Below are 22,000 nucleotides of genomic sequence, written 5' to 3'. Positions count from 1 at the left end.
GAGCAACCTCTCCACGTCACTTTGCCATTCAATCCTGCCCTGTCTGACTGAGACTCTCACTTAGGCATTGTCAAAAACAGTTGACCAAACTTATATCTTCCAGTAGTTCACAAATGCAAATATTACATAGTATGGCCCCTGATATTGACCTCTACAAAACACCCCCTCTGGATACATTTCCTGCCTTTTGGAAGATTTAACAATAGTGATTTCTCTCTGCTCCATATTCACCAGCCAGGACATTTTGAGGATGTGTGTTATGGGGGACTATGTACATTGCTAAGAGCTGTTTTGCATTTTGTTTTTCAGGTGCTGGGCATCACACTTACGAACAAGGTAAATTCTAAATAATCTGCCCTCAGCTCTTGCATTTTCTATACACAAGTTGCTTGTTTAAATTGCACAGAGCTTGATTTCCTTGCTACATCAAGCAGGAGTCCTGGCTACTCTGGTGTAAGTGGACCTGGATTTATTTGATGAACCTGGGTTTTCTCTTCTTCTGAGGTGGGTGCAGAGCCGGGGTCCTCTGCCTTCTGGGGTCTGTGGACACCTCTCTCCTCTCCTGAGGCTAGATTTAATTCCTGATCTTTATCTTCTGGACTCTAGTTCTTCTCTCAGTTTCTCATCCATATCCTCTTGTTTCTCCTTCTGGATTATGTAGGACATGTACCTAAAATTAACCCTCATCCAGAATGTCACGGAGATTAGCTGTGCCATCTTGGAGACCAGAGACTTCCAGGAGTTCGAATTCTCTTACAAACAGGAGCTCCTTGGCTACATGCTGGTGAGTGATTAGGAGCTTTGAGGACTGAAGTACAAAGGAGTTTGTTGTAATGCAATAAGACTGGTTTTCCAGGGAGATGTTATTTTAGCCATTGGCTGTGACTGTACTACTGCAGTCTCATGAGCTACCTGCATGTCACCCGAATGCTGGGTCCACACTGAGCTCGGCAGAGATGCTGACATATTGTGGGCTGTAACTGGAAGGAATGGCTTGTGTCTGGTGAATTATCTTTCTGTCCTCCGTATAGCCTGCAGATGGCCCTATGGTCCATTTCAGAGGCAGAGAGCCTGCTGAGTACGGTGTCTGTTTATTACAGGTCTGGCATATGGCCCTATTTCAGGGTGTGAGAGGAAGACCTCTCTGCCTTTCAAATCCATTTCCCATTTTTTATGTCCCTATTAATGCATTTCAGGACTTCATTAAAAAGGAACCACTGGATTCCCTGGCATCTCCAGTTCGCTACAAGGCAATTCTTGCCATTGGACATCTGAGGTAGGCTATTTTCTGCCACATTTCCTGGCACTGTGGTGACTTCTTATTTGTTAATTCAGGAGTGTCAGGTTGGGAGCAGTCTGATGCCTGCAGGGTTTGGCTCACATGCTGCTCACCAGCAGAACTTTCGTTCTTGAGGGTTCGAATGTGTCCATTTGGAGGTTTGTGCTTGAAAGACACAAGATTGCAGGTTGTGGGCCATGCAGTACAATGGAGGAGAGTTCAGATGGGGAGGGAGGGGTCTGGCTAGCTGGCAGGGGGAAGGAAGCTTGTGGGTTTCTCTAAAAAGGGGACTTGAAGCTTTAGCTTTACTTCTAGATGAGCCAATACTTAATAGAGGTGCAAAGAGGTGCTCAGCTGCAAAGTGAAGGGTTGTTTGCATTTGGGGTTCTAGAATGAGGCAATCTCTAGTCATTGGACCCATTTCTTGTACTTGGAGGTGGTACTGAGTCTAATGCATGACTTTTCTCCCTATCTTTCTTCTGCCAGCAAACTCAAACCATCTTTGACCTTGGAGGAAAACCGTGAGCTCCTTGATCAGTGTTTCAAAAGTTTATTTCCCCTTCCTCCCTTGGAGAAGACGAAAGAGGAAGGCGAGACAGCAAAGGATGCTCTGCATATACAGGTACGTGACAACAATTCTCCTCTGGCACCATCCACTGTATTTCTGCCCAGCAGGCACTGGGTGATGGCAGTCACACATGGCCTCCCTGGCAAGGTTATGGTTAGCTTTCCCCCGCCCACACACACAGATGATCTGTGCTGAGCCTCACTCCTTCTCTTCTGGTTTCAGTCACTGTACGTAGGGTCTGTGGAAGCCCTTGGCAAGCTAATGAAGACTTTGCTGGAGGAAGAACCAACCGCAGACTGGTTCCAGGAAATGTTTGAAGTGAGTAGACCATTGAACCGTGGTGGAGATTGTTTCTTGCGTTACAGCAGGGAAGAGTCAGAGATTTAGGGGGTCAAGCTTCAGTTGTGGAGGAATTTTCCACAACGGAGTGAATTTTAGGGAGAAAGCACCAAATTCTTCCTGGGATAAGTGGGCATGTGCCCCACTGAAATCCACGGAAGCTATGCCATTTTATGCCAGAGCTGGATTGGGATCAAGTTCTTACAATGGAGTTGACATTACTTGGACCGGCAAGAAAATCACCACTGCAGTAGCCAAATCCAAGAGAACCAGTTGAAACTGATCATTTCTTCGAAGAGGAATTCATTACTATTGAGTTAAGCCCTGTGTATGGAAACTCATTCAGAGGAGACTTCCTGTTCCTCAGACATGAACAGAATATCTTGAAGAGCTGAGGGGTGGGGAGTTTGTTGCACCTTCCGTATAAAAATGAAGTTATAAAAGGAGCTGGGCTGGGGGGACTTCTCTGCTCTTATTCAAATTAATAAAAAGAAATGCTCCTCTCTGTCATTTTGCCACTCGACGTGGGAGAAGTTGCCCAGGAATCAGACCACAGGAGCAGACATCAAACAGCATGCAAAGTGCTAGACAGCTCCCATCAGACAGTCTACAGCAGACATCACATACACGGGCCCAGATTCATCTCTCATGTACCTCCTTTGGCTTCAATCACCAGAGGTGAATCTGGTCCCTGGGACTTGTATATCTAAGGGGCTCTTCCATTAGACATGTGATTCCTTTGCTACACCGAGGTCAGATGCTTTGGAGAGGGATTTTAGTGACCATTAAACCTGTTGAAGAGGAACTTTTGGGAGGGATTTTCTGGTACTAACTCTGTCCATTCCCCTGTTCTACCAACAGCTACTAGGGCCATGGTTCAGTTCAGAGAAGGAGTGGGAGAGAGAAAGGGCCTTGCAGGCCAGCACCCAGCTGCTGACTGCCTATCAAGAGACAGTTAATAGCACAGTGAGTATAGCCTTACTCTTCCTTGAGCGACTTCCCTGCTTATATCAGATCTGACTCTCCACGCAAATGCATGAAAAACTCTTCCAGGGCAGCAGGTGGGATCTCAAGGTGACTAAGATCCCCCTGCTTCCAGAAGAGAGAGGTTTACACAACAATGCTGTGACCACACTCTGGGCAGACTGCAAAAAGTAGAGGGCAGCCAATCCCCCAAACTGATGACTTATTCTATAATTAGATTTGCCAAGTCAACAACAAAAGAGCTTCCACCCTAGTTAACAAGATGCCAAATGCAGCCCCCTTTTGGCATTCCAGACCTTGGCTCCCATCTAAACATCCATGTCTTGGAAGCGGTGGGAGGGATTGCTCAGTGGTTTGAGCATTGGCCTGCTAAACCCAGGGTTGTGAGTTCATAGAATCATAGAATATCAGGGTTGGAAAGGACCTCAGGAGGTCATCTAGTCCAACCCCCTGCTCAAAGAAGGACCAATTCCCAACTAAATCATCCCAGCCAGGGCTTTGTCAAGCCAGGCCTTAAAAACCTCCAAAGAAGGAGACTCCACCACTTCCCTAGGTAACGCATTCCAGTGCTTCACCACCCTCCTAGTGAAAAAGTTTTTCCTAATATCCAACCTAGACCTCCCCCACTGCAATTTGAGACCATTGCTCCTTGTCCTGTCATCTGCCACCACTGAGAAAAGCCAAGCTCCATCCTCCCTGGAACCCCGCCTCAGGTAGTTGAAAGCAGCTATCAAATCCCCCCTCATTCTTCTCTTCTGGAGACTAAACAATCCCAGTTCCCTCAGCCTCTCCTCATAAGTCATGTGCTCCAGACCCCTAATCATTTTTGTTGCCCTCCGCTGGACTCTTTCCAATTTTTCCACATCCTTCTTGTAGTGTGGGGCCCAAAACTGGACACAGTATTCCAGATGAGGCCTCACCAATGTCGAATAAAGGGGAACGATCACGTCCCTCGATCTGCTGGCAATGCCCCTACTTATACAGCCCAAAATGCCGTTAGCCTTCTTGGCAACAAGAGCACACTGTTGACTCATATCCAGCTTCTCGTCCACTGTGACCCCTAGGTCCTTTTCTGCAGAACTGCTACCCAGCCATTCGGTCCCTAGTCTGTAGCAGTGCATAGGATTCTTCCGTCCTAAGTGCAGGACTCTGCACTTGTCCTTGTTGAAGCTCATCAGGTTTTTTTTGGCCCCATCCTCTAATTTGTCTAGGTCCCTCTGTATCCGATCCCTACCCTCTAGTGTATCTACCACGTCTCCCAGTTTAATGTCATCTGCAAACTTGCTGAGAGTGCAGTCCACACCATCCTCCAGATCATTAATAAAGATATTAAACAAAACCGTCCCCAGGACTGACCCTTGGGGCACTCTGCTTGAAACCGGCTGCCAACTAGACATGGAGCCATTGATCACTACCCGTTGAGCCCGATGATCTAGCCAGCTTTCTATCCACTTTACAGTCCATTCATCCAGCCCATATATCTTTAACTTGGTGGCAAGAATACTGTGGGAGACCGTATCAAAAGCTTTGCTAAAGTCAAGGAATAACACATCCACTGCTTTCCTCTCATCCACAGAGCCAGTTATCTCATCATAGAAGGCAATTAGGTTAGTCAGGCATGACTTGCCCTTGGTGAATCCATGCAGACTGTTCCTGATCACTTTCCTCTCCTCTAAGTGTTTCATAATTGATTCCTTGAGGATCTGCTCCATGATTTTTCCAGGGACTGAGGTGAGGCTGACTGGCCTGTAGTTCCCCAGATCCTCCTCCTTTCCTTTTTTAAAGATGGGCACTACATTAGCCTTTTTCCAGTCATCCGGGACCTCCCCCGATCGCCATGAGTTTTCAAAAATAATGGCTGATGGCTCTGCAATCTCATCCACCGACTCCTTTAGCACCCTCGGATGAAGTGCATCCGGCCCCATGGACTTGTGCTCGTCCAGTTTTTCTAAATAGTCCCGAACCAGTTCTTTCGCCACAGAGGGCTGGTCACCTTCTCCCCATACTGTGCTGCCCAGTGCAGCAGTCTGGGAGCTGACCTTGTTCGTGAAGACAGAGGCAAAAAAATCATTGAGTACATTAGTTTTTTCCACATCCTCTGTATTAGGTTGCCTCCCTCATTCAGTAAGGGGCCCACACTTTCTTTGACTTTCTTCTTGTTGCTAACATACCTGAAGAAACCCTTTTTGTCACTCTTAACATCTCTTGTTTAATCCTTGAGTAGGCCATTTAGGGAAGTGGGGTAAAAATCTGTCTGGGGGTTGGTCCTGCTTTGAACAGGGGGTTGGACTAGATGACCTCCTCAGGTCCCTTCCAACCCTGATATTCTATATCAAATATAGTGAGGGGTTACTGAAAACCTGATTCACATATGTGAGGTTCATTGATCATAAAGGACCAGATGCTTATCCCCAGGTCAATGTGAATCTCAGGTCTTTCACAAATATCATGTTGTCAGCCAGTCCTTAATAACGAAATCTAAGATTTATTGTTAAAAGAAAGAAGAGAGTTACACATGGTTAAAAGATCAATATCCATACAAGTGACTTTCAGTGTTCATAGTTCAGGATCACAACAGTGATGGAATAAACTGCTGGTTTGTAAAAGTCTCTCTGGAATCATCCCAACAGATCAGAATCCAAAGGCAGCTCAGATGTAAAGTCTGTTAGTTTTTTCCATGCATTTTCCAGGTTATTCCAAATGATTATTTGGAAAATCTCTGTCCTATGGCTTACACTTTCCCTGTTCAGAGTTTAAGCAGACTAGAGATGATAGGATCAGGCCCGAGCCTTCTCTTTTATAGCTATTCTAGCAGGCTGACAAGCCGACCTCACAGAAATTGTCACAGAAGGACCTTCCCCCAATGCAGATCACCTGTTGTACTTTGCTTTGAAGATAATCTTCTATTTCCTGTGCATACACAGTAAACTAGTTAAATTCATTCACGTAAGCTAATTAGCCGTTCTTCCATTATAACACAGATAGTTAAGCTGAAGATAATGTAGAAATGATTGGTTTCCTGAAGTGTCTTACATCTTTGATTTTCAGGTTAACTGAAGACCTTGCATACATAATTAAGGCAATTAAGATATGAAAGGGAATTAGCATCTACAAGCTAATTTGGTGACATTGTGAAACTTCTAACCGGGTATAGATAAACACAGACAAATACACTTAGCAACTAGTGTTCATTTTTGAATGAGTTGCTGATTGCTAGTCTAATACATCTCTTTGAAATTCACATGCAAGTGAACTGTCTATTTCCTCATGTTAAAATATGTTAAAATATCCTCACACCTTCTATGGGTCATCTCGATTATCACTTCAAAGGTTTTTTTCTCTCTCCTGCTGAGGATAGCTCATCTCAATTGATTGGCCTCTTACAGTTGGTATGGCTACTCCCACCTCTTCATGTTCTCTGTATGTATAAATATCTTCTTTCTGTGTGTTCCATTCTATGCATCCGATGAAGTAGGCTGTAGTCTACGAAAGCTTATGCTCAAATAAATTCGTTAGTCTCTAAGGTGCCACAAGTACTCCTGTTCTTTTTGCGGATACAGACTAACACGGCTGCTTCTCTGAAACCTGTCTTGATACAGTAGAAGCGCCTCTTGTTAAGTTATTATGGGTCATACACAGGTTGACTGGTCTGCCAGTGTCACAAATGCATTCTTGGTTCTTATGCTCCCAGGATGCTAAAGCTGAAGTTCTATTTAATCAGCTAAGAACATAAAACATAAGAGTGGCTATCCTGGATCCCCCAGGAGAATGGTTCATCTAGCCCAGTATCCTGTCTTCTGACAGTGGTGGCTGCCAGATGCTTCAGAGGGAATGAACAGAACAAGGCAATTGTCAAGTGAACCATCCCCTGTTGGACAGTCCCAGCCCCAGCTTCTGGCAGTCAGAGGCTTAGGAACACCCAGATCATGGGGTTGCATCCCTGACCATGTTAGCTAATAGCCATTGATGGACCTATCCTCCATGAACTCATCTAATTCTTTTTTGAACCCAGTTATACTTTTGGCCTTCACAACATCTCCCTGGCAATGAGTTCCACAGGTTGACTGCATTGTGTGAAGAAATGCTTCCTTTTGTTTGCTTTAAACCTGCTGCCTATTAATTTCATTGGGTGACCCCTTGTTTCTGTGTTATGTGAAGGGCTAAATAACACTTCCTTAATGACTTTCTCTACACCAGTCATGATTTTATAGTTCTCTATCATATTCCCTCTTAGTCGTCTCTTTTCCAAGCTGAAAAGTCCCTGTCTTTTTAATCTCTCCTTGTACAAGAAGTTGTCCCATACGCCTAATCATTTTTGTTGCTCTTCTCTGTATTTCTTCCAATTCTAACGTATCTTTTTTTAGATGAGATGACCAAAACTGCACGCAATATTCAAGGTGTGGGGGTACTGTAGATTTATACAGTGGCATAATGATATTTACTGTCTTATCGATCCCCTTCCTGATGGTAACTAACATGTTGTTAGCGATTTGACTGCATGTTGAGCAGATGCTTTCAGAGAACTGTACACAATGACTCTGAGGTCTCTTTCTTGAGTGATAACAGCTAATTTAGACCCCATCCATTTGTATGTACAATTGAGATTATGTTTTCCAATGTGCATTCCCCAGTTCAGTACAGGAATCAGAGGCACAATGTTATCAGATGTGCCTGTTACTTTGGGTAGGCTCATTGATTAGGGTTACTCTTCGGGGGGGGGGGGAGTTTTCTGTAATTCTATCAATATACTGCTTATGTCACTTGTGTGTTCATATGGAGCTCTACTCCTTCTTTCTACAAGTCCCCTCCCAATGGAGCTCCCAATGGAGCTATCCTGCAGGACCTAGGTTCCCCAGGGCTAATAACTAGAACTAGATGAACATGCGCACACACACACACACTAGCAGAGCAAGTCAATCAGCACTCCCCAGCTGATCCCCTCATATGTCCCTGTATTCAGTGGGCTGGGTTAAGCAGCACTTTCAGCTGCCCCCCACTTATGTGCCCCAAGTTTAACACGTCCCTATCACACTTTCACATTACAATTGTACTGGGAGTAACACACTTGATGAGCAAACCCCACAGTATTTCTGGGCACCACAGGGATCTTTAGCTTAGGTAAAAGAAGTGTTGCTGCCGAGTAAATGGGGGAAGCTAAAAACACAAAAGAGTAAAATTCAGAGAGAGAGAGAAGCAACCAGCTGAAAAATAAAAGTTATTTATTGAATAATAGTGATAACTACACAAGGAGGGCTAAACAAACATAACAGTTACATTTTAAAGGTTCAGGGGTAGCCGTGTTAGTCTGTATCTACAAAACCAACAAGGAGTCTGGTGGCACCTTAAAGACTAACAGATTTATTTGGGCATAAGCTTTCGTGGGTAAAATCCTCAATTCTTTGGATGCATAGAGTGAAAGTATGCATCTGAAGAAGTGAGGTTTTTACCCACAAAAACTTATGCCCAAATAAATCTGTTAGTCTTTAAGGTGCCACCAGACTCCTTGTTATTTTAAAGATTAATACCTGAGGTAGAAAAGAAAACGGGGAGAGAGAGAGGGATCTCCCCCACTCCATGAGGCTTGAACTGGTCGGGGTTCCCAGGTGATGGTGGTAGTGCTGAAGACAGGCAGAGCCCCCAGCACGATCAGTCAGGAGATGGAATCCCAGTGGAACTGATGCAGAGTTTGGGTCTATACATCAGAACCCTTACTTGGGCATAGGTCGGGGGGTTTGTAGAGAAAATACAATGGCTCAAGGGAGAACACTAGATTTGTTTATGGGTAAACTGATGGCTCAAGGTTTTCTTTAGGCTAGACAATAGGAGCTGATCACTCTTGGCTATGGGTGTTGTTTTCTTCCAGGGAGCTCACAAGGCAACTAGGCTGCTTCAGTATTTTGGGATATCAATCAAAGATTTATTACTGGAATTGGTCTGATAATTGCTGAGCCGGGTGTGTGCAGGCGTAGGTTCATTAGCATCTGGAGCAGGGATTCCCATGATGCAGTGCGTCCCTGCTTTCCTGGTCCCAGAGTTCAGTTCTCTGTTCTTCATTCTTTATGCTAATCCCTATTCCATCTTTCATGCAGATGAGGCTAGGGGAGTTGTCTCTGTTCTTCATTCTGTATGCAAATGGAGATGTCTTAATCTTGTGACCCTTGTCAGGAGGGGTCTAGGTGTGTCTCCCCAAACCCTTCATTGTTCTCTGCAAGCCTTTTCTCTGATCGGTTTTGGTTCAAACAGAGACGGGGGTGAGGGGTGTCCTTCATGAGTCACACCGGCTAGATACTGTGCCTGGTTCCCCAAAAACACAGAGCTGACTGGTATCAACAATAAGGATGGCAAGTGAAGTCTTGTACAGCTGGAGAACGTTCATTCTTCATTCTTTTTTAATTAGACTCAGGAAACTTTTAATCGGTTTGGATCTGTGATTGGACTAATAGCACCATACAGCTGTGATTCACTGGCCACGTCCCGTCAGTGGGTGGTTGACTGTATCAGCTGCCTTCTCTGTATACAAGGTGAGGAGACCATTAGCAGGTATAAGTAATTCTTCACCTTCTTTCACTGTTGTAATGTCCATTTTTCTGCCTGTCTAGTTCTTTCTGTCCTGTCTGTTGGCATTTAGATAACAGAATGGTAGCATCTTGTAAATACCTCATTAGAAGAGAAGATTGTGATGTGTAAAGAGCCTAGCACACTTTTGGGAACTGTACAAATAATAAATGGTCTGCATACAGGTAGATAACTGCTAAATTCCTTAAGGCTTCTCTACACAGGGACAACTAAGGAAAGTTGATCCAAATGAACTAAAGGTGTAAATTTAAAGTGGCATTAAACACATGTGTGGATGCTCTGATTCTGAATTAAAATGGCCCTTATTAATTTTAGTGAATTACATGAATTAAAGTAACCTGAAATAAGGCCCCTTTAATTCTAAATAAGTGTGTCCCCATAGGAGTTTAATGAAGTTTAACTAATGCATTTTGAAAATTAATTTGGATTAGCTTTCTTGACTATCTCCATGTAGACAAGCCCTTGGTACTAAACATTTTCATTCTCTTTACCCTGCCACTGACTGTATTGAAGGGGTTTCCTGGAATAATTCTTTAAACAAAAAGTTCTTCTAGCAGCCCTCTGTCATGAGCATTCAAAGCTATTGGAGTAAGTGTAGGCCATTTTCCCCTTTGTGAAAGAGTAGGATATTCTTTTCACCTAATGGTTAGATGTAAAGGGATAGAGCTTGGTTATCGTTTAAGGCCATTTCCAATTAGGGTGACCAGACAGCAAATGTGAAACATCGGAACAGGGGGTGGGGTGGGGGAGGGGTAATAGGAGTCTATATAAGAAAAAGACCCCAAAATCAGGACTGTCCCTATAAAATCGGGACATCTGGTCACCCTATTTCCAATTATTATTAATCAGTCCTAAAAACAGTGTTGGTGATTCAGAACCAGAAGAAGGGACTCCAATCTTTGAATGTACAATGTAGAAATCCCAGCATTGTTTAGAAGTGATTGATGAGCCTGGGTTTCCTGCCGAAGGTTTTGTCCAGCCCCATCTCTTTTACAATGAGAGTTTTGTGGAGGGATTCACCTCTACATTGGAACCTCAGATCTACCTGCATGAGTTGTACTTGACTATGAGATTAGATTTAAATACTGAGAGCAGAGAGGCTACTGAAATCAGACACACCCAGAAAGCTGCTCCAAGCTGAATACAGTGCTTGTTCAATCCTGTATCATTCACAATAACATACCACTGCCGTTAACTTTCAGACATTTAGGGTGTAATCCCGACTCCATTACAGTCAACAGGAGTTTTGCCATTGACTTCGATGGAGCCAAGATTTTACACTATGCTGATAACAGCATACCACATGGATCCTTCTGTATGAATATCCATGCAGTAGAGGTTCAGTTTCATTAATCGTTACAGTACTTTTTCTCCTTTTCTCCACTCCAGGCCAGTCCATGAATCTGGGGTCAGCGGTGGAGGAGCTGAGATGTCTCCGTGAAGCACTAACAGCTCCAGACCCTGAGGCTCTGTTTCAGACATCTTCCAAAATGGCCAGGGTAACTGACTCAAAAAGCTTGTGCGGATGTTCTAGTGACGGGGCACCATTCATTTTACATTTACGCTTTCATGATGCCTTTCCGTACTTGGAGTGAGCTGTGGGAGCGGGGCATTCATTGCTAGTAACCAGCAAGATGCTTTTCATAGATGTGTGCTATGAATGCCATGTAAAAACCATAAAAAGAACAGGAGTACTTGTGGCACCTTAGAGACTAACAAATTTGGTGCCACAAGTACTCCTGTTCTTTTTATGGATACAGACTAACACGGCTGCTACTCTGAAACATGTAAAAACCAGATTCCACAGAATGCTGCACACACATGAAAATACGCACGCAGCTGCGCACACATGTACCTATCCAGCCATCCACGAGAAAAAACTGTGTTAGTGGAACATCAAGCTGAGAAACCACCCAGTCTTCATTCTGTCACTTTGTGGGTTTGCCTTAGCCTATATTTGTGTGCATGCCTCTCTTTACTTCATTTTATATGTTGTAAAAAGATGCAGTGTATATAAGAGAATACAAACTGGAAACTTACCTCCTGCACATCTAGTACAATGTTCATAGAATCATAGAATATCAGGGTTGGAAGAGACCTCAGGAGGTCATCTAGTCCAACCCTCTGCTCAAAGCAGGACCAATTCCCAGCTAAATCATCCCAGCCAGGGCTTTGTCAAGCCTGACCTTAAAAACCTCTAAGAAAAGAGATTCCACCACCTCCCTAGGTAACCCATTCCAGTGCTTCACCACCCTCCTAGTGAAAAAGTTTTTCCTAATATCCAACCTAAACGTCCCCAACTGCAACTTGAGACCATTACTTCTTGTTCTGTCATCAGGTACCACTGAGAACAGTCTAGATCCATCCTCTTTGGAACCCCCCTTCAGGTAGTTGAAAGCAGCTATCAGATCCCCCCTCATTCTTCTCTTCTGCAGACTCAACAATCCCAGTTCCCTCAGCCTCTCCTCATAAGTCACGTGCTCCAGTCCCCAATAATTTTTGTTGCCCTCCACTGGACTCTTTCCAATTTTTCCACATCCTTCTTGTAGTGTGGGGCCCAAAACTGGACACAGTACTCCAGATGAGGCCTCATCAATGTTGAATAGAGGGGAAGGATCACGTCCCTCGATCTGCTGGCAATGCCCCTACTTATACAGCCCAAAATGCCGTTAGCCTTCTTGGCAACAAGGGCACACTGTTGACTCATATCCAGCTTCTCATCCACTGTAACCCCTAGGTCCTTTTCTGCAGAACTGCTTCCTAGCCATTCGGTCCCTAGTCAGTAACAGTGCATGGGATTCTTCCGTCCTAAGTGCACTCTGCACTTGTCCTTGTTGAACCTCATCAGGTTTCTTTTGGCCCAATCCTCTAATTTGTCTAGGTCCCTCTGTATCCTTACCCTACCCTCCAGCGTATCTACCACTCCTCCCAGTTTTGTGTCATCTGCAAACTTGCTGAGACTGCAGTCCATGCCATCCTCTAGATCATTAATGAAGATATTGAACAAAACCGGCTTCGGGACCGACCCTTGGGGCACTCCGATTGACACCGGCTGCCAACTAGACCTGGAGCCATTGATCACTATTCGTTGAGCCCGACGATCTAGCCAGCTTTCTGTCCACCTTATAGTTCATTCATCCAGCCCATACTTCTTTAACTTGCCGGCAAGAATACTGGGGGAGACGGTATCAAAAGCTTTGTTAAAGTCAAGAAATAACACATCCACTGCTTTCCCCTCATCCACAGTCAGTTATCTCCTCATAGAAGGCACTTAGGTTAGTCAGGCATGATTTGCCCTTTGCGAATCCATGCAGACTGTTCCTGATCACTTTCCTCTCCTCTAAGTGCTTCAGAATTGATGCACCTACTCCATGATTTTTCCAGGGACTGAAGTGAGGCTGACTGGCCTGTAGTTCCCTGGATCCTCCTCCTTCACTTTTTTAAAGCTGGGCACTACATTAGCCTTTTTCCAGTCATTTGGGACCTCCCCTGATCGCCATGAGTTTCAAAGATAATGGCCAGTGGCTCTGCAATCACATCCGCCAACTCCTTTAGCACCCTCGGATGCAGCGCATCCGGCCCCATGGATTTGTGCTCATCCAGTTTTTCTAAATAGTCCCGAACCACTTCTTTCTCCACAGAGGGCTGGTCACCTTCTCCCTATACTGTGCTGCCCAGTGTAGCAGTCTGGGAGCTGACCTTGTTCGTGAAGACAGAGGCAAAAAAAGCATTGAGTACATTAGCTTTTTCCACATCCTCTGTCACTAGGTTGCCTCCCTCATTCAGTAAGGGGCCCACACTTTCCTTGACTTTCTTCTTGTTGCTAACATACCTGAAGAAACCCTTCTTGTTACTCTTAACATCTCTTGCTAGCCACAACTCCAAGTGTGATTTGGCCTTCCTGATTTCACTCCTGCATGCCTGAGCAATATTTTTATACTCTTCCCTGGTCATTTGTCCAATCTGCCACTTCTTATAAGCTTCTTTTTTGCGTTTAAGGTCAGCAAGGATTTCACTGTTAAGCCAAGCTGGTCACCTGCCATATTTACTGTTCTTTCTACACATTGGGATGGTTTTTTCCTGCAACCTCAATAAGGATTCTTTAAAATACAGCCAGCTCTCCTGGACTCCTTTCCCGCTCATGTTATTCTCCCAAGGGATCCTGCCCATCAGTTCCCTGAGGGAGTCAGAGTCTGCTTTTCTGAAGTCCAGCGTCCATATTCTGCTGCTCTCCTTTCTTTCTTGTGTCAGGATCCTGAACTCGACCATCTCAAGGTCACTGCTTCCCAGGTTCCTATCCAATTTTGCTTCCCCTACTAATTCTTCCCTGTTTGTGAGCAGCAGGTCTAGAAGAGCTCTGCCCCTAGTTGGTTCCTCCAGCACTTGCACCAGGAAATTGTCCCCTACACTTTCCAAGAACTTCCTGGATTGTCTGTGCATCGCTGTATTGCTCTCCCAGCAGATATCAGGGTAATTAAAGTCTCCCATGAGAACCAGGGCCTGCGATCTAGTAACTTCTGCTAGTTGCCAGAAGAAAGCCTCGTCCACCTCATCCCCCTGGTCTGGTGGTCTATAGCAGAGTCCCACCACAATCATCACCCTTGTTGCTCACACTTCTAAACTTAATCCAGAGACTCTCAAGTTTTTCTGCAGTTTCATACCAGAGCTCTGAGCAGTCATACTCCTCTCTTACATACAATGCAACTCCCCCACCTTTTCTGCCCTGCCTGTCCTTCCTGAACAGTTTATATCCATCCATGACAGTACTCCAGTCATGTGAGTTATCCCACCAAGTCTCTGTTATTTCAATCACATCATAGTTCCTTGACTGTGCCAGGACTTCCAGTTCTCCCTGCTTGTTTTCCAGGCTTCTTGCATTTGTGTATAGGCACTTAAGATAACTCGCTGATTGTCCCGCTTTCTCAGTCTGAGACAGGAGTCCTCCCCACTTGCACTCTCCTGCTCGTGTTTCCTCCCGGTATCCCATTTCCCCACTTACCTTAGGGCTTTGGTCTCCTTCTCCCGGTGAACCTAGTTTAAAGCCCTCCTCACTAGGTTAGCCAGCCTGCTTGCGAAGATGCTCTTCCCTCTCTTCGTTAGGTGGAGCCCGTCTCTGCCTAGCACTCCTCCTTCTTGGAACACCATCCCGTGGTCAAAGAATCCAAAGCCTTCTCTCCGACACCACCTGCGTAGCCATTCGTTGACTTTCACAATTCGACGGTCTCTACCCAGGCCTTTTCCCTGCACAGGGAGGATGGAAGAGAACACCAATTGCACTTCAAACTCCTTTATCCTTCTTCCCAGAGCCACGTAGTCTGCAGTGATCCCCTCAAGGTCATTCTTGGCAGTATCATTGGTGCCCACGTGGAGAAGCAGGAAGGGGTAACGATCCGAGGGCTTGATGAGTCTCGGCAGTCTCTCCGTCACATCGTGAATCCTAGCTCCTGGCAAGCAGCAGACCTCTCAGTTTTCTCGGTCGGGGCGGCAGATAGATGACTCAGTCCCCCTGAGGAGGGAGTCCCCAACCACCAACACCTTCCTCCTTCTCTTGGGAGCGGTGGTCGTGGAACCCCCATCCCTAGGACAGTGCATCTCATGCCTTCCAATCGGTGGAGTCTCCTTCTGCTCCCTTCCCTCAACTGTATCATCTACTCCACTCTCCACATTAGTACCTCTGGAGAGAACATGGAAACGGTTGCTCATCTGTATCTCCATTGCTGGTACATGGACGTTCCTCTTTCTTCTTCTGGAGGTCACATGCTGCCAATTTTCTTCACCATCCCTCAGTCCCCTCTGCGCAACCTGCTCCGATTCTTCAGAATGTTGTGCCTGTAGAAGCATATCCTGACATCTGTCCAGGAAATCTTCATTTTCTCGTATGCAACACAGGGTTGCTACTTGTTTCTCCAGACCTCGAACCTTCTCTTCCAATATGGAGACCAACTTGCACTTTGTACAGACAAAGTCGCTTCTGTCCTGTGGAAGAAAATGTTGTGCTAACTGTGCAACAGAGGCTTTGCCTCTAACCTGATATCATTAGTGTAGAATACAAAAATGTCGTATATAGACTATAGAGAGAATTGTAATCACAAATGGCTCACTAGACATGAGGCTAATTAACAATTTGCTGATGCATATATCTTTCCATAGAGATATTAGGCCTCCATTTTTAAAAGTGCTGGAGCCAAACATCATTGCAGGCTCTCCTGTTTTTGATTTGTTCCCAGATTATTAGTGAGTACTTCCCCACAGAACAGGCCACAGACTTTATTCACTCCACACTGGATGTTATGCTGTCTCCTAGCTCCACCTGTGCCACAGCAGCTGGACTGTGGATGAAGATCATCCTGGAGGGGTGTGGAGATGCCATGCTCGACCAGGTAAAATGGGAAACTGGAGAGGTTTGCTGCCTAAACTCTAGGCTTTTAGAGCTTTGCCCTCATGTGTAATGAACAAAAATCTTGCTGTTTCTCCCCCTCGAACATAGAGTCAATCCCATCTCTGTTCCTACCCTAAGATAGGCAATGGCAGAATCAATAGCAGTAGACAGAGATAATCCAAGGGAAAAGGAAGATGGTCGGTTATTTATTTGTCTAGCTTGTTGCCACAGTATTCAGCCAAGAAAGGCTTGAAAAAACAGACTCTGGGGAAAATACAACAAGACAGAATGATTGGCACTTGGAGGCATCCAGTTCTTAGGAGGCCTATGGCTAAGGGCTACCTGGATAAAAATAGCACTGTGGTCATTCCCAGTCAGTCTGGAGCCTGGGTTCTGAGACCCACCCTCTTGCCAGGTTTCAGAGCCTGGGCTCCAGCCCGAGCAGGAACTGCTACACTTTTACACTACTGTGGGATTTTTTGCTGTGTAGATGTACCCTTTAAGAATAGAAGGGAGAGAGAAAACTATAGTGTCTTTGGGATCCACTATTTATATGCCTTATTCTGGAGCCCAGTGCGTTAGGGCTAGATGAAAGGAGCACTCCACAAATCTTCTAACAAGGCTGGTGAAAGGCCTCAGGACAGGGAACCCTCGCAGCAGAACTGCCATGTTTACCCAGTGTTTTGAAGATGTGAAGGGCTAGGAATGACTATGAGAGGTCATCACCTGTTCATAGTCCCAGGCATTTGCACGCTGTGTTTAAAACACTTGCATATTTTGTGCTTGTGGTTGTTTATGAACTCTGCATTCTTCGAGGCAAATGGTCGGGATTTGGCTGCTTAAATCACACCTGCAAAATGTGGGCAAGCAAAGCCTTCTTTTGTGCATGCGAACTGGTTTATTTAATGCATAGCTGGGCACCACCACATTAAATTACCTGGTATGTATATGTGTGTGTCAGTGTTAATTTTTACAGCCAAGTGTGGGCAATTTTTGTGGGTTAAAGTTACGCAGACATATTTGAAGATTTGTTTCTTGAAGTGAGGAATTTCTAAAAAAGCAGCAACTGGCTAACTGGCTAAATAAAGGTTTTTATTCTGTAGAATGAATGGAGAGAAAGAAAAAGAGACATTTCTTTCTGGTTTTGTTCCTTCCAGGTGCCAGATATCGTGAATAAAATATATAGCTGCACGCCTACTATCCAGGAGGGCAGCTTGAGGCAGTTCCTGGTGGAGGCAGTGTGCAGTCTCGCTCACCATCACGTAGAGGCAGTGATCTCCAGCCTCCTCACAAAACGTCTGCCGATGGACAGGTATATACCACTACCTATTGCATTCGTCTTGGTAAAACATGGATCCCACAGCTTTACTGGGAGATGTAGGGCTTTCTTTAAGCAGCAGAGAGTTTGGAATAATTCCTAAAGTTTAATAGCCTGGGTCTTTCTGCAGGAAGGTCCAAGAACATGTTAAGGTGGGGTGCGGAGAGAAATTAAGTGTCATTCTGTTTCCATTAATTAATAGCTGCTTTGACATCCTAAAGACCTATCTTTACTGGTATAACTGGAGGATATTGTTGGAAACATCTACCTCTCTAGACACCTGAATTGACCTGACTCTGGAAATTAGCAGTGGCTGTTGGTTTCCTGGTAGCATGATAGCTTCAAGTCCAATTATTCTGGCTAATGACAAAGAATAGGGCCAATATTGTCATCAGACCTCCGCTTGGTATCAGTGAGGGTGTGGCTGCTAGAATAGAGTTGCTGTCCTGGCTGCTAGAATAGAGTTGCTGTACTTAAAACTGGACTGGAAGCAGATCCATCATTTCATTTAAAGCCCCCTAACTGAGTTATCAGTTATCAGTGCTGGAATCTAAGACCATAAGAATGGCCATACTGGATCAGACCAAAGGTCCATCTAGCCCAGTATTCTGTCTTCCGACAGTGGCCAGTGCCACATGCCCCAGAGGGAATGAACAGAACAGGTAAATGTCAAGTGATCCAGCTTCTGGCAAACAGAGGGTAGGGACACCCTTTGTGAAGGGGACATAGGATGGCCATGAATATTCGTTCTCATAGTTGTATATCCAGTTAGAAGGAATATTGCTTTTCTTTCATCAACTGCCTTCCAAACCCCAGATCTTTGGAGCCACATGTTCATGATTCCATATTTACTGGGAAGAGGGAAAACAGGAACTGAGGTTGGCGCTCTGTGTCCTGTCCTTCTGCAGTCTAGTAGTAATGGTGAGGCTGCAGTACGACTAGGTCACTTAACCTAGTTCTGTAACTGGAAACTCAATATTGAAACACGAGGAGTGTTAAAGGAGGACAGTAATCGTAACTTTCTCATCATTGGCAAGGAGAAAATTTGGTCTTTACTTAAATATGACGCATTCAGTCTGAGCCACAAAAGTGTCCAGGGGTCACATGTAACTTCTGTTAAATTGCAGTTACACCACTGAGCTGTGGAGATCTCTGGGGGGAGACCCCTTGCTTGCCACTCAAGTCCTACAGGTCCTGAAAGACAAGATAAAGACTCCAACAAGCCAAGAAGGCCGCATCACTTCAGAGACTGAAATCGACAGGGATTTGGCAGCTGCTGAACCTCTCTCAGTAAGTAAAGACAGACATGTCTTTCAGGCTTTCCTCTGCCCTGTGACAATCCTGCTGATGGAAAGCTAGAAGTGTGGTATAATATTGCTGTGTGGGCACTTCTCTTCTGATGTACTATTTCCTTCAGTCCAGTTCTGCTGTCTGTGGAACAAATACGGCAGTTTTAGAGTATGTGGCTGATTTACTTAATAACATCTGGTAATTAGAAAGTCTTTGAACCAGGTTTCTCACAGTGCTTTGCAAATATTCCTTAGGACTCACAATATGCCTTGGTAGGTCATACACATTTTTACAGATGTGGGAAACTGAGCCACGAGTTAAGCGAGTTGCTCGCAGTCATTCAAGTTACTGGCGGAAGTGAGAATTTAGTACAGCAGATCTCAGAAGGGGAGAGAGGGTGTGATGGTGTTGGGAAGAGATCTCAGTTTTTACCATTCTCTCCTTTCAGGCAACATGTGCCATCTTTGAGGTGGTGTCAGCACTGCAGTCGAGCAAAGCTGTGCAGGAGCTGCTCCCAGAGTTGTTTCCTGTTCTCCTGCAGCAGATCAGCCGAACCCTAGGACAGGAGATGCCTTTGCCAAGGATAAGCAGCCGGGGGGAATACCGAAAACACCTACAACATACTAAGGACAACCCTTGCCGGTAATTAGAAGGAAGGGAGAGAAACAAAGAGAATTCTAATAGAGTTGTGTGACACTCCTAAGGAGTTCCCAGGGTTACGAGGCACCTTACCATTGCCTGCCCTTAGAGTGAGGAAGTCTTGTCTGTGTCTCCTGTGGGTCAGTTCCCTGAAATGACCAGGCTCTGGCAAAACAAACACTGCCATCCAGGCCTCCTCAGACTCTTTGTAGAGGTTAGTGATAGGCACACACCAACCCCCGAGTCTTCTGACCGTTCTGTAGTGTCCAGACCTTTATCCACTGAACACCCACAGAATTACCAGGCCTGCTGTTCCCAATGGAACAGTATACACCAGTTTATTACTTATACTTTAGACTCTATACTTTATACTTTATTACTTATACTCTATACCGCAAAACACACAGCACTTAGGTATATTTATAGTGAAAACAAGAACAGAGATGATCAAAGAACAGAGATTCCAGTGATAGTGAGTAAGAATGCAAGCAAAAAATGGTTACATGTAAAATGAAATCATAACATGCTCCTAGAGACTAAACTTAACCAACAAGTTAACCTCCTGTCTAAAGATGTTCCTCACCCAAAGTTCTCAACCAAGCCTGATAGCGACCCCGCTGTCCATCTCGCTGTCCATCGACTTCCTAAGTGAAGGATGCCAGGGTGTCTTCTTTGTCCCCCAAATATACTAGAGCAAACCTTTGATGTGTACCCCAAAATTGGGTCCCCACTCCTGTCTACTTCCTGTTACTTTTCTTTCTTTGAAGTTCTCACAGTCCTTCTGAACTGAATGTGAACTCTACATGCTTAATTTACAGGTAAACAAACAGATGGATAAACATTTCTTGCCTGAAAGAAAACCATTTTTTCACTTTTCCGGGTGACTAGTCCCTAGACACAGATCATAAGAATGTAATTTTCAATGCATATACATGACTCTTTACACCGCATGTGTACATGTGTTTCACAATGATATTGGTGACATGGGCTTTTATTTGAGACTCATATGGCAATCTTTTAGTGAACTAGAATTAACATACCAGACCCCTCGGCACCCACTCTGTGCCCCTCGCCAGTTAACACTAAGAGATTCCTGAGTCATCAGTTGACTTCAGCTCTTGTAGCCCATTAATGTACATTTCCCACCAATCTCACAACATTATTAGTTTCTATTATTGTTGTGTTTCTTTATTCCGTGCCAACAAGGTGCTCAAATTACAGACTTCATGGTTTTATCATGTCTCTGACTTTTCGTAGGAAACCAGGATCTAAACTCTATTCACGGATGGGCAGCGGGTATAAAATAAACATAGTGAAGTACTACTTCACATAACACATGGGCAACCTGTGGAACTCATTGCCAAGGGATGTTGTGAAGGCCAAAAGTATAACTGGGTTAAAAAAAGAATTAGATAAGTTCATGGAGGACAGGTCCATCAATGGCTATTAGGCAAGATGATCAGGGATGCAACCCCATGCTCTGGGTGTCCCTAGGCCTCTGTCCGCCAGAAGCTGAGACTGGACAACAGGGATTGGATCACTTCATGATTGCCCTGTTCTGTTCATTCCTTCTGAAGAAGCTGGCATTGACCATGGTTGGAAGACAGTATACTGGACTAGATGGACCATTGGACTGACCCAGTAAGGCTGATCTTATGTAGTGGCCACAGTCAGTCAGGTTTTCAAGCATGGGTGCCTAAGTTTTGTCCACAAAACTTGAATTTGTTCACATGGATGGGTACCTAGCTATGTGATTGCTGGCGCTGCAGATACAAGTGTATATTCTGCTCATGCTGTTGGCCCATGTGCAGGCCGATTTTAGGTACCTATATGTGAGGGGTGATATGCTGTGCCCCAGCCTCTTCCATGAACGCAGACTGCGCTTAGTACCTCCAAAGTGTTCTAGGGATGCCTGCTCCTGAGATCCTAGTGATAAGGGCTCTGATGACTGTTTGACCCCAATGGATGATCTTAACTCTTGACCTTTGTTTTCTTTCTCCTCCCTCTTGTCTCTCAGGGGACTTCTCCGTCCTCACCTTCTCTGTGGCTTGTACTTTCATGTCTAGGTTCCTCCACCCCCTTTACATACATGTCCTCTTTACCTGGCCCTGAACGTTTTATTTCCACCCTCCTGGGCCTCCATAGATGCCTTGGTGTCCCTGTTAGAAAGGGATCCCAGTCCATGCCCAGTAGAAGGCAGTGGGGCAATCCATCCACTACCCCTACATGTTTCTGCCTAAACTTCCCCTTGATTTCCAGAGTCACCTCTGCCATTGGACAGAATTTAGTGTCCTCGTGTACATAGTCAGTTTTGATCCTACCTCTGGGAAGTATCCAGTGGGGTTTCACTAACTCCTGCCCGATTAACAAACAGGATGAAGCTGTGTCCATTAGTCCCTTTGGTGGCTCCTCCCTACCCATACCGATATGGTAGGTACTTTCTTTTTTCTTCCCTGCCTGGGAGTCTTGTCCCAGCCATAAAACTGTGCAAACCCACATTCCATTTTAGGACAGTCTCTTTTTAGATGTCCTTCACGTCCATGTCGGTAGCACACTGTAGGCCAAGCTCCCACTACAGTTCTTTGAGGCACCTCCCTCTTCTTCTTGATGCCCTTCCCAGCTGGAGGC

At 45.1% G+C, this 22,000-nt stretch overlaps 2 protein-coding genes and 1 long non-coding RNA gene across 3 annotated transcripts in view; all 3 read left to right on the top strand.

Annotated features, from left to right (window-relative positions):
* The window catches only part of LOC135977156 (syntaxin-binding protein 2-like), a 252,736-nt gene that overhangs the window by 144,580 nt on the left and 86,156 nt on the right, over nt 1-22,000 (top strand). The gene's annotated exons all lie outside the window — the stretch shown is intronic.
* Nucleotides 1-22,000, top strand: part of LOC135977157 (uncharacterized) — a 125,108-nt gene that overhangs the window by 47,505 nt on the left and 55,603 nt on the right. The window lies entirely within an intron of this gene.
* Nucleotides 15,981-19,407, top strand: LOC135977007 (maestro heat-like repeat-containing protein family member 2B). Its single transcript, XM_065575465.1, has 4 exons — nt 15,981-16,126; nt 17,283-17,437; nt 18,571-18,733; nt 19,182-19,407. The coding sequence occupies exons 1-4, from the start codon at nt 16,037-16,039 to the stop codon at nt 19,377-19,379; spliced, it is 606 nt and encodes a 201-aa protein (XP_065431537.1). The 5' UTR covers nt 15,981-16,036; the 3' UTR covers nt 19,380-19,407.

The sequence above is a fragment of the Chrysemys picta genome, chromosome 22 (assembly GCF_011386835.1).
Source record: "Chrysemys picta bellii isolate R12L10 chromosome 22, ASM1138683v2, whole genome shotgun sequence".
Classification (NCBI taxonomy): domain Eukaryota; kingdom Metazoa; phylum Chordata; order Testudines; family Emydidae; genus Chrysemys; species Chrysemys picta.
This window is presented reverse-complemented; position numbering and strand designations above follow the sequence as displayed.